This window comes from Vicia villosa, linkage group LG4 (genome assembly GCF_029867415.1).
Source record: "Vicia villosa cultivar HV-30 ecotype Madison, WI linkage group LG4, Vvil1.0, whole genome shotgun sequence".
In the NCBI taxonomy this organism is placed as follows: Eukaryota; Viridiplantae; Streptophyta; class Magnoliopsida; order Fabales; family Fabaceae; genus Vicia; species Vicia villosa.
Genome location: NC_081183.1, coordinates 195,500,353 through 195,512,032, shown reverse-complemented (window position 1 = coordinate 195,512,032; position 11,680 = coordinate 195,500,353). Strand labels below are relative to the sequence as shown.

Here is an 11,680-nt window from a genome sequence, read left to right as displayed (position 1 = left end):
TGAATATCTCAGCTTATTGGATGGATATTCAGGTTACAACCAAATTTTTATAGCTGACGAAGATGTACCTAAGACGGCGTTTCGATGCCCAGGTGCTTTAGGAACTTATGAATGGGTAGTAATGCCCTTTGGTTTAAAAAATGCTGGAGCTACATACCAACGAGCCATGAATTCCATGTTTCATGATTTTATTGACAAGTTTATGCAGGTTTATATTGATGATATTGTAATAAAATCTAACTCTGAAAATGGTCACTTAGACCATCTTCGACAATCTTTTGAACGAATGAGGAAATATGGACTCAAAATGAACCCTTTAAAATGTGCTTTTGGTGTACATGCAGGGGATTTCCTGGGCTTCGTGGTTCACAAGAAAGGCATTGAGATAAACCAAAATAAGACGAAAGCAATCTTGGAGCTAAAGGCGCCAGAAACAAAGAAACAACTCCAGTCATTGTTGGGGAAGATTAATTTCTTGAGGAGATTCATCTCAAATCTAAGTGGCAAAACGAAGATATTTTCACCACTTGTGAAGCTCAAGAACCAAGATCAATTCAAATGGGAGCAAGAACATCAACAGGCGTTCGACCAAATAAAAGCTTATTTAACTAAGCCTCCTATTTTGTTACCCCCCAATAGGAAAAAAAGTATGAAATTATACATAGCTGCATCAGGCTCGACAATTGGGAGTATGTTAGCCCAAGAGGATGATAATGGCGTCGAAAGAGCTATATATTATCTAAGTCGAACCCTAGTAGATGCTGAAACTAGGTATAATGATATTGAAAAATTATGCTTATGCTTGTACTTCTCATGTAATAAACTTAAGCAATATATAAAGCCTGTTGATGTGTATGTGTCCTCTCATTTTGATGTTGTTAAACATATGTTATCTAAACCAATTTTGCATAGTCGAATTGGTAAGTGGGCCTTAGTGCTAACTGAATTTTCCTTGACATATGCCCCTTTAAAAGCTATGAAAGGACAAGTTGTGGCTGATTTTATAGTCGACCATGGGTTAGTCGAATTGTCTGTAAATCAAGTCGAACGAACTAACTGGAAACTGTTTTTTGACGGTTCTAGTCACAAAAACGGAGCAGGCATTGGAGTCTTGATTATTTCTCCCAAAGGACTTCCAACAAAGTTCCATTATAAAATGAAAGAAATATGCTCTAACAATGAGGTCGAATATGAAGCCTTGATAACTGGTTTGAAGGCCCTAATAGATTTAGGGGCAACACGAGTTGAGATTCGAGGTGATTCTGAGCTAATAATTCGACAAATCAAAAAAGAGTATAAATGCATCAAAGAAAATCTAATAATGTATTATGCAATTGTGATACGCTTATTAGAAAAATTCGAACATGTGGAGATCTTGCATGTACCAAGATCTAACAATTACATTGCCAATGAATTGGCACAAATTGCTTCTGGGTATAGAGTTTCTAAAGACAAGTTAGAAGATATGGTCGAGATCAAGAATAAAGAAACCCATGAAGTATTAGACAAGTTAGGTCAATTGTCGACGTCAAAATTTGAGGGGGTAGGTGATAATGTTGAAAGTAAAGTTGAAAGTAAAGATTTGTATGCCTTGGAAATTTTTGCCATCGACAATATGACTGATGCTGATTGGAGAAACCCATTGGTCCAATACCTAAATAATCCAGTCGGAGGAACTGATCGAAAGATTAAATATAGAGCTCTAAACTATGTGATATTAGGAAATGATTTATACAAGAAAACAGCCAAGGGTGTATTGTTGAAATGCTTAAGTGAAGCTGAAGCATATTTGGCTGTGTCAGAAGTTCATAGTGGTGTCTGTGGAGCTCATCAGTCAGGCCATAAGATGAAATGGTTGTTGTTTAGACAAGGTTTATATTGGCCGACAATGCTAAAAGACTGTATTGAATATGCAAGAGGATGCCAAGAGTGCCAGAAATTTTCAGGCATTCAACATGTTCCAGCCAGTGAATTGCATGCCATTGTCAAACCTTGGCCTTTTAGAGGATGGGCTTTGGATTTAATAGGAGAAATCAAACCTGCATCTTCTAAGCAACAAAGATTCATTTTAGTAGGAATAGATTATTTTACTAAATGGATAGAGGCAATCCCACTAGTTAATGCTGATCAAGAAGCAGTGATTAGTTTCATACAAAAACACATTATCTATAGATATGGGATTCCAGAAACTATTACTACTGATCAAGGATCAGTTTTTGTTGGTTGAAAGATGCAAGCTTTTGCAGCAGAGACAGGATTTAAATTGCTAACATCCACTCCATATTACGCCCAGGCCAATGGTCAAGTCGAAGCTGCTAACAAAACTATTATAAATTTGATAAAAAAGCATGTGGGGAGAAAGCCAAGAAATTGGCATCAAACGCTCGACCAAATCCTTTGGGCTTGTCGGACGTCACCAAAGGAAGCAATAAATACTACCCCATTTCGTTTGACTTTTGGGCATGATGATGTATTGCCTGCAGAGATTCATCTACAGTCGACAAGAATTCAACGACAAAATAGTCTCTCGTCTGACGAATACTGGAATATGATGTTAGATGAATTAGTAGAATTGGACGAAGAAAGGCTAATAGCGTTGGATAGGTTAATAAGACAAAAAGAAAAAGTGGCAAAGGCTTACAACAAGAAAGTCAAAGAGAAGACATTCATGGTAGGTAATTATGTATGGAAAGTTATTTTACCCATGGATCAAAGGAATAAGTTATTGGGCAAATGGTCCCCAAGTTGGGAAGGACCGTTCAAAATTTTGCAAGTGTTTTCAAACAATGCATATGAAATTGAAGAATTAAATTCAGATGGTCGAATTTTGAAGGTGAATGGTAAATATTTGAAAAAATATAAACCTACACTTCAAGAAATACGCATAATAGATCGAAACTGAAATATTAGATTAAAGATGGCTATAAAAGTAGCCAACTATTACAAAAATAATCATAAAGAAGTGGAGCGATCGAAGAATACAATAAAAAAAAACAAAGTCACTAAAATATCCAATATTTAGTTAACCCTTCGGTCGATGTCTTTCAAGGATAGTAGAGGCAGACTTTCGGCTTCGAACATATCCATACGTCCAGCCTTGCGCATTTTCCTCACCACACCTTGCCTGAGGAATAGGTAGGATAAGAATCTTCCATAAGGAAGACAAGTCACCACTCCTGGACGAGAGACAGTCAAAGAGACAGCTTCCACAAGTTGCTTAAAAATCAATAGAGGAAAGTTGATTTTCTTCCCCTGAAGGGCACAGGAAAGGAATTCCAAGTCTTCCACCATGATGCTATTTTCATCATGGTTGCGTGGACGAAAGTTGCACACCAAAAGTTGGTGCCAAATTTTGATTACTTTGGCACAAAAGGGGTCATTGCCCATGAGATCCCTTAACATATTAGAAGTGTTCATGTCGAAAATATTGTCACCAAAATTTTCACCGGTATTGCTGCATTTCAACAAATCAGAGATTGTTGAGGGAGTGATGATGACATGAGCCCCTCGAATGGTGGAGGTTATAGTAGTCCTCCCTTCTGGATTTATGCGCAAAGATGCAAACCTCCAAAATTCAGTCAGCATGCAGGGATAGATGTTACCATCTAAAATTTCAGGATAAAACTCAAGTCCCTGACTAGCATAGAGAGCACGAACATTGATGTGGTTCGCATCAAACTCTTCTTCAGAAAGTTTAAATTCTTTCTTGATGCAGGATCTTATGTGGGCGTTTGTTAAAGGTTGTGCCATGGTTTGAAGACAAAGATTGAGGTTTGAAAATGTTTAAGATGTTATGCGTAGGGAAATGCAAAAGGAAATGGAAGGAATGAGGCTATATATATAGAGAGAATATGTAGTTACTTCAGCAAGACAAACGTGGGAAAGGAAGTTAGAGAATCAAAGAGTCATATTAAATATCTTGGAAACTGACACAAGCAAGTTGGGAACAGGTAAACAGCCCACTACCTAGTGTTTAGGTAATAATTAGTGCCTGGGAAAATGAAATGTAATCATGGCGTAATGGGAATTAACAAAAGTCGAAACCCAAGAAAGAACTGAAACGCCATCTTTTCTTTTTCCTAAAGTCAATCGAAAGAAGTCGCTCGGGGGGCAATTTGTTACCCTAGGATTTCGACTTATCAATAAATGGGCAACTGGGACTCAAAATTGGTAGTTGGGCCTCAATTTGGTAGAAAAGCCCTAAATTGGTAATTGGGCCTCAATTAAATAATTACATTGCCATTTGGGTCGAAGTGGTTCGACTAAGTAACGCTTAGTAGTCGAAGCTGTTCGACTAGAAAGATTATCAGAGGCTTCAGCGTTCGATCAGAAGTATGCGAAGACTTAAGAATTTTGCTGCAGAAACTGAAGTGGAAGTCGAGAGGTATTAGAAGTTAAAAGGAGACAGTTTTCAGCAGTTACAAGAGACGCGTGGAGGTCTCACAGTTGAAGATCTTGCATGTCAAAGACACGTGTTGACTGATAATCAGTCGACCGTTATTAGTAGTTATTTTATTTTACTATTTAAGCAAGTTCCATAGGAATAGTTAGGGGTCCGCATTTTCTACATAAACACAAGTAAACTCAAATCTCTGTGCAATAATGAGTAAAGAGTGCAACCTTGGAATGTATGTATGCGTACCAGTTTGATTTATGCAATCATTTTACTTTATATTTTCATCTTTCAGTGCACATTTACTGCCTTTTTTATTGCTTTGATTTACTTTAAAAAGCCTTTAATTTCAGTGTTTTACTTTTACTTTAAAGTCACTGTTGCATTCAATACAAACCAGATACACATAATATAACAAAATAAAGCAATTAGTCCTGGAGTATTCTAGTTGATTCCGCAAAAGTAACCTTTAAAAAGGAAACTAGCGCTTGTTTACCATTTTTCTGGGTAAACAGTCACCTTTTAACAAAACCGCATGGTTCGGTTCGGTTTGCGGCTTATATTTTGTAAACCGAACCAAACCAAATTAAACCGCATTATGTTACAACCTAAATTTTCTTAATTGGCATTCAAGCCAAACCTAAACCTATTATACATTAGCCTTATGATTACGAACAACTTTCTCATCCTTACGCTTAAGGTTTCAAATTCAGTCTTCTAAAATCTCTGATAGAATTTTCGCGCCATCTTCCTCACATACATCTTACCTCTTCTTCTCTAATCTTTACTATCTTATATTCTTTCTTTTTCACCTTCTCAATTTTATGCAAATGTTCCCTCTTTCAATTTCGTTTTTATTGCGCATCTTCTATAATCTCTCATCTCTTGTGTTATTTCTTTTTCATCTTCACTAATCTCTCACCTTTTCTATTTTTTTGTTTCATTATAACATTTTTGACACATTGTATGCTATTATTTTATGTTAATTATTTCACTTTTGTCTAATCTAATTTATACATATTAAATGGGAAGTTGTTGTCCAAATATGATGAGTTTTGTTGTTATTTGGTAGTATATGAATGACTAAATATAAAGTTATGTTGTCATCTATATGTGTATGTATGACTCAATAAAATATTTGTAAAAAACCGAACCAGTCGAACCAAACCGCATTAGTTTAGTTTGGTTTGATTTGATTTTTTTTCTAAAAATCAACCGAACCAAACCGCACATCTTTTTCTCTTGCGGTTCAGGTGACTTTTAGCGTCAAAACCGCACTGCGAACACCCCTAACCTCGGGTGAGGAGCACATGGGGAATGTGTTCTCCACTGCTCCCAACGGATTGGACCAACACTTTGGACTATCCTCGACGTAGAAATAGGTTGGGTTGTGCTCGACGATGGGTCAGCCACAGGCTCAGTCCAGAACAAAAACTCTACTTAAAGAGATCATAGGAAAAATTAGAGGTCTAAATCAAAACTCTACTTGAAGAGATCAAATAAATAATAAAATCAAAACTTGATTTTCAAAAAGGATTAAATATGTTTTTGGTTCTATAAATAATTATTATATTTTGTTTTTGGTCCATATAAAAAAAAAAAAGAGAAATGATATGGTGACACTTAAAATGACTCTACACTATACATATATACTATTACACATACTATTTATTTTTAATTATTATTTTTTTCCTGGATTTTTGTGTCACCCTTAAAATATTTTGAAAAAATACGGTGTGTACAGGTAATTTAACAAGATAGCATATATCTTAAAAAAATGGGATATTTTAATTCCTACAAAATGATTATGCACATAGTTTTAGTCTCTACTATTAAATTAATGTGCATTTTAAATGACTATTTTAGTTTAGAGCGTTATGAAAAATTCTTTAAAAAAAGAAATTCAAAAGTTGAATTTTAAGTTAAGATTTTCTTTACTTTTATTATTATCTTTTAAATTTTAAAACACTTATTTTTATTTTTCTCATTTAAATCAATTTTAAAATTTGATAAATAAATATTTTACAGTATTTTAAACATTCATAAAAAAAGTTATTTAAAAATTTAAAAATTAAAAGATAAATAAACAAGATTTAAAATTTTAAAAAATAACATAGACTAAAACTACATACATTAAAAATTTATAGGGACCAAAATATTTTATTTTTTTAATAAGGACTAAAAATAAATTTTAAAATATTTATAAGAAACAAAAACATATTTAACCATTTCAAAAATAACATCAAATGTAATTTTCTTTTTAAAATTGTTGAGAGAATCAAATGTTTTATCTTAATCAAGAATACAATCTTGAAAAAAAAAAAAAACCAATCTATGGGTAATATAAGAATAGAGTTTGTCAAAAAAGAGTGATGTAATTACCTAAATGAATACTTTGGTTGTTTCAATATGAAATTCATTTAGAGTGTGTTTGGATGAGGTAATTAGAAATTTTAAAGTAATTTAAAATTCAAAGCAATTCAAATGATTCAATTCAAATCCATTCATTTTTAAATTGTTTTGTTTGAATGGAGTATTAACCTAATTCATTCTTAGATTTTTGGTATTATTTTGTAGAAAATTTAAATTTTTTGGACCAAATTAAAAAATGAAAAAGTAGGGACTAATTTGTAATTTTTTAAAATTTGAAGGACCAAATTGTAAAATTTAAAAATTATTAAGGACCAATTTGCAATTTTTTAAATTTTTTTGGGGTCAATCTTATAATTTTGAAAAATATGAGGACCAATTTGTAAAATTTAAAGAAATAATAATAACAAATACATTCTATGGAACATGAGAGGAATTTCAAATTCTTTGGTTTTTGGTGTCATTTCAAAATGATTAAATTTAACTTAGATGAAATACTCCATAAATTTCCATCATTTTAACAATTCTTCATTTTTGTATCCAAACAATGGATTTTGGTCAAATCATTTCAAATTCCCTCAAAACATTACTTTCCCTCATTAAAATGCTCCATCCAAACACACTCTTAGAGTATCTGAAAATGAAATTAAGAAAAATAAAACCAACTAACTTATTCTTATGACTTTAATTTATAATAATTAAATTTTAAATATTTTTAAATAATAAATATCAATTTAAAAAGGTCATTTTTTTTAACTATTAATAATTAAAAAAAAATTATCTTAAACAAGATAGTTTAGTCAATGGACAAATAGTACTACACATGACAGAAGAAAATGTACATAAATGTATCAATTCTACTTATGAATTCAGATAGTTCATTTCATAGAAAAGTTCAACTAAAGATACAGGGCTCTACAATTATTCTTGTCTTAACCACAAGATGCATTACCAACCCTATTAAATGATAGTTCATGAGATTGCCACCACCACAGACCATTTTTTCAGATCAAATGGGTTACAAGTGACAGAAATATGGTTTTACATTGCCATTTCCTCTCATCCTAATTATAGGAATGACAACTATAATGATAAGTTTTCACAGATAAAATTTACATTACCTTACTTTCCTCCTTGTTTGACTTTAGAATCCATAATTGACCCTTGATTGTGTATTACTTGTCCAGCGAAAAATATCTTGTGATCTACTTTATTGTGATATATCGATTTGTACCATGTTTGGCCCAATGGTCTTTAAGGTCAACTGGGTGTGAGAGATCATGTCCTTCAGCTGCAAGCCGGCTAAGCAGTTTATTAAAAGCACTTCCACTCATTTTCCTACCGCCTACTCGTGCATGCCTTTTATTGGGCACTGCTGGAAGTGGATACACCGATAAAGTGGTTGTACAGCAAGCAGATTGCCAACCTCCATTACCCCATTTGTAGCACTGTCTCAGAACGCCGGTACAAGAGCACACTGGTGCTGGCATGGTTGAATCATCGTATGCTACTTGATTCAGTGCCAAGTCCTGGGGTTTCCAATCAGCCTTTGAGACCGCTAACTGCTTGTTAAGATCATCACTTTCGTTTATAATTTCCTGACTACTCTTCCATTCATGTGCTTTGTCATTGGCAAACATTGTCTTGTTTAAATCTTCACCCTCCTTCTTGACCTTTCTAGAAGTTTTTGGAGTCTTCTTGTTGGGTGAAACAGACTTACTTTCCTTTGGTCGTTTGGCCCGCCTAGCTGGTTTCCCAACCTCTGAAGGAATAGGTGATTCTGGGAGGGCATTGGATGTGGGCAATTCACGTGTGCCGTAAGAAGAATCCCCCATAGTAGGCAAATGGTTTACCTGTTGCGGCAGATGATGTATATGCTTAACGCCCCGTGAAATTTGACATCCTGGCGGGCATGATGACATACCGCCATTAGCCAAAGTGTTTTCTCGAAACTGAAGGGTTGCTATTGCATTGTCTCTTTCCATAAGTGCATTATTTCTTTCCGCAATTGCATTATCCCGCTGCAGGAATGCTATGTCACGTTCTGCAAGTGCTGCCTTTTTCTCAGAAAGGGCCAGATTTCTTTCTTGAATGGCAGCATCTCGTTCAGCCATGATTGCCATAATCTGCTTCATGGAAGGATGCTGGTGCTGATGTTGTTGCATCAACCACTGCCAATAGCAATTATGAGAACAATATTAGTAGAGAAAGCACCTTTGTTAGGGCTAATATGCAGCACTTTTAACAACTATTATGTTCATGCAAACTTCAATTTATTTCTATATACCTGTCCCTGAGCAGATTTATATTGATCTGCTTTGTGCCTTCCATTTTCACGATCATCCATCAGAATTAACAAATGGTAGTTAAGCTAAAGATTGACTATAAGCCTCTCCTAAGCCCACATCCAACTTGGCTAATCAAGCAATAATTTGCTAGAAGTCCTGAATATCATCAGTTAAGGAACTAATCATGTTTTTATATTGACTTAATTATAGAATCTCCTTTCCCCTGTGTTTCTTGAGGCGTGGAGGATGGAGGAAATTTTTCTACTAATAACTCTAACAGAGAATAGAGGTGAAAAAGGTAATAGTGCATACCATGCTTATACATAGAGACTACGAACACAGTGACTGAATCAGAATCGAGTCTTGAACAAGATTATCCCTACAGAAAAGAGACAGAAAAATCATCTGAGCTGGTCTACAATGAAACACAATGTTCCAAAATTGCAATTAATGCCAGCTATAATTAAAACTCAAATTTAAAAGCTCAATGACTATCATTGATGAAAGAACAAAAGGAAATAAATAGATAACCACTAAGCGCATACTGAAAAAATGACAGTTTGAAAATGAGGTCTAACTACTAGCTATCACCCTGAATCAATAACACTTTTATTCAAGCAAAACGAGCACTTTCAAGAGTTGCAAAAGAGACGCAGTTACAATCTTGATTATTTAGTATATTTATATATGTGATTTCCAAACATCCATGCAAACAATTATGTACAAACAATCGGGAAGAGGTGAGAGAAAAGGCATAAAAGCATACTAGAAAAATGGAGCAATTGCGTAACTAGATAGCAGGATCCTTGTTTGATCTAAAAATGCTTTGATAAGGATAGTACAGAATGCACAAAACAAAAAAAAACATTGCATAAATGAGAAGAAAAAATAACAGTACAACTGACATTCTTTTTAGTTCACTTCCAATTACACAGTACTTGAAGGTTACTGAAATAAGAAAAAGGGTTTCAACTTTCAAAATTCAAGTGCATCCATTTGTAGCTTATTATTATCAGCTTCCATCATAGGCAACATGTTAAAACTAACTCAACACTCAGTCAATTACAGTTGACCTAGTCTTTGCAATTCCAAAATTTTACCGATAACAAAAGACATAACTATAAGGTTCATCTCATATGAATCAAACAACAATTCTAAACAAGCGCACACAAAAATTAGCTAACTAATAACCCTAAATATCAAAGTGAAAAGAAAAAAAAATAAAACAAGGAGAGACTTAGTCAAGGTTTTGAACATGTAGTCTTACTCATTGGTCCAATTTCAAAGGGAAATCCAAAAGGCTAACCTAATAGATAATTGAAAATCCATAGCTAAAGTGGATAAAGCAAAACTACTTGTTACTTCCCTAAATCTTAGTGTATCTCTGTCCCTGTACTTTCAACTACAAAGTACGAAGGTCAAAAAATCCAATCCAAAGCGAAAACACATTTCCGCTATTTACTCAATTTCAACAACAACCAAAAACCCTCCGATCTCAACCACAGTCAAAACCCCAAATTTTCGAAATCAACAAACAGATTCTGAAACACCGCATCCAAAGCACAAAACATAACAATTCAAAAATAAACGGTGCAGTTTGAACAATAATTGCAGAAAATTGAAACTTCTAAAAATGCAAGCGATAGAGAGAGAAATGATGAATAATCGAAGTGGAAAAGGAAGTTAGTAGAATGAGATGAAGCTTACGAGGAATAAGAAGAAGGAAATTGAAAACCCTAATTGGAAGATGATGAAAAATGAATTGGGTTTGGTAGTTGTTTTTAGCTATTATGCGTTTTCTTGTCTCGTTTCTCACTTTGACAGAGCGTTGTTTGTGACGTATGTATGTGAGTGTTTTTTTTTTTACTCGCTTTTTATGTTAGGCAGGAAAAAAAAGTGATTTATTCCTGTAAAGTGAAACATCCATGTCTAACAATGGAATCGCACATGAGATTCGTGCCTGCTTCTTAGTAAATAAATTTTTTTTTTTTTAAGTTTTTATTTTTAAAAAATATATCTAAAAAGACAAAATAGAACAACAAATAAAGAAGATTATCTCACCATAAGGTGAAGTCCATTAAATTATATATGTGATTCGCTAATTTGTCACAGCAATTGTTTTCCTTTATGTATATGTCAAATTCACCCGAAGATTCATGTGATTAAACCATCTACTCTAGAGATCCCTAAGAATTAGATCCTCGTTTTCAAAACTAAATGCCGTTTTGATAGTCATTTTGTATCCAGCCATTATGTCAGCCTCTTGCGTTAGTTTGTTATATGACTAAGAAGATTCATAGCAACTTTGCTTTTTAAGACATTTAACTCACTCAAGTTCACATTTATAGCATTCGTGTTGGTCACGAGCTATTGGCCCTCTCGAATATTTGAATTAGTCGCTTGTATTAAACTTAGTCAGCATTGCACTTGATTTTCTTCAAATCACCATCGTGATTTTTGTTGCATTTTTGTATCGTTTGTCTGCTTGTAGGTTATCTAATATCTAGATTTCTTGCTTGTGATTGACGATTCAACCCTTCAAGATCGAGGAGTTGAGTTTAGTGGGGGGTATGTGATGCTTGACGTCTCATAAATATTGATTTAGAGTTTAATCTTACTTTATTTCTTG

At 34.0% G+C, this 11,680-nt stretch overlaps 1 protein-coding gene across 1 annotated transcript; it reads right to left on the bottom strand.

Moving 5' to 3' along the window:
• Nucleotides 1–7,587: 7,587 nt before the first annotated feature.
• Nucleotides 7,588–10,911, bottom strand: LOC131596650 (protein BASIC PENTACYSTEINE6). Its single transcript, XM_058869372.1, has 4 exons — nucleotides 10,759–10,911; nucleotides 9,364–9,430; nucleotides 9,051–9,207; nucleotides 7,588–8,934 (listed from the first exon to the last, which is right to left on the bottom strand). Exons 3-4 carry the CDS (start codon nucleotides 9,108–9,110, stop codon nucleotides 7,969–7,971), a joined length of 1,026 nt encoding a protein of 341 aa, XP_058725355.1. The 5' UTR covers nucleotides 9,111–9,207; nucleotides 9,364–9,430; nucleotides 10,759–10,911; the 3' UTR covers nucleotides 7,588–7,968.
• Between the last annotated feature and the right edge of the window lie 769 nt (nucleotides 10,912–11,680).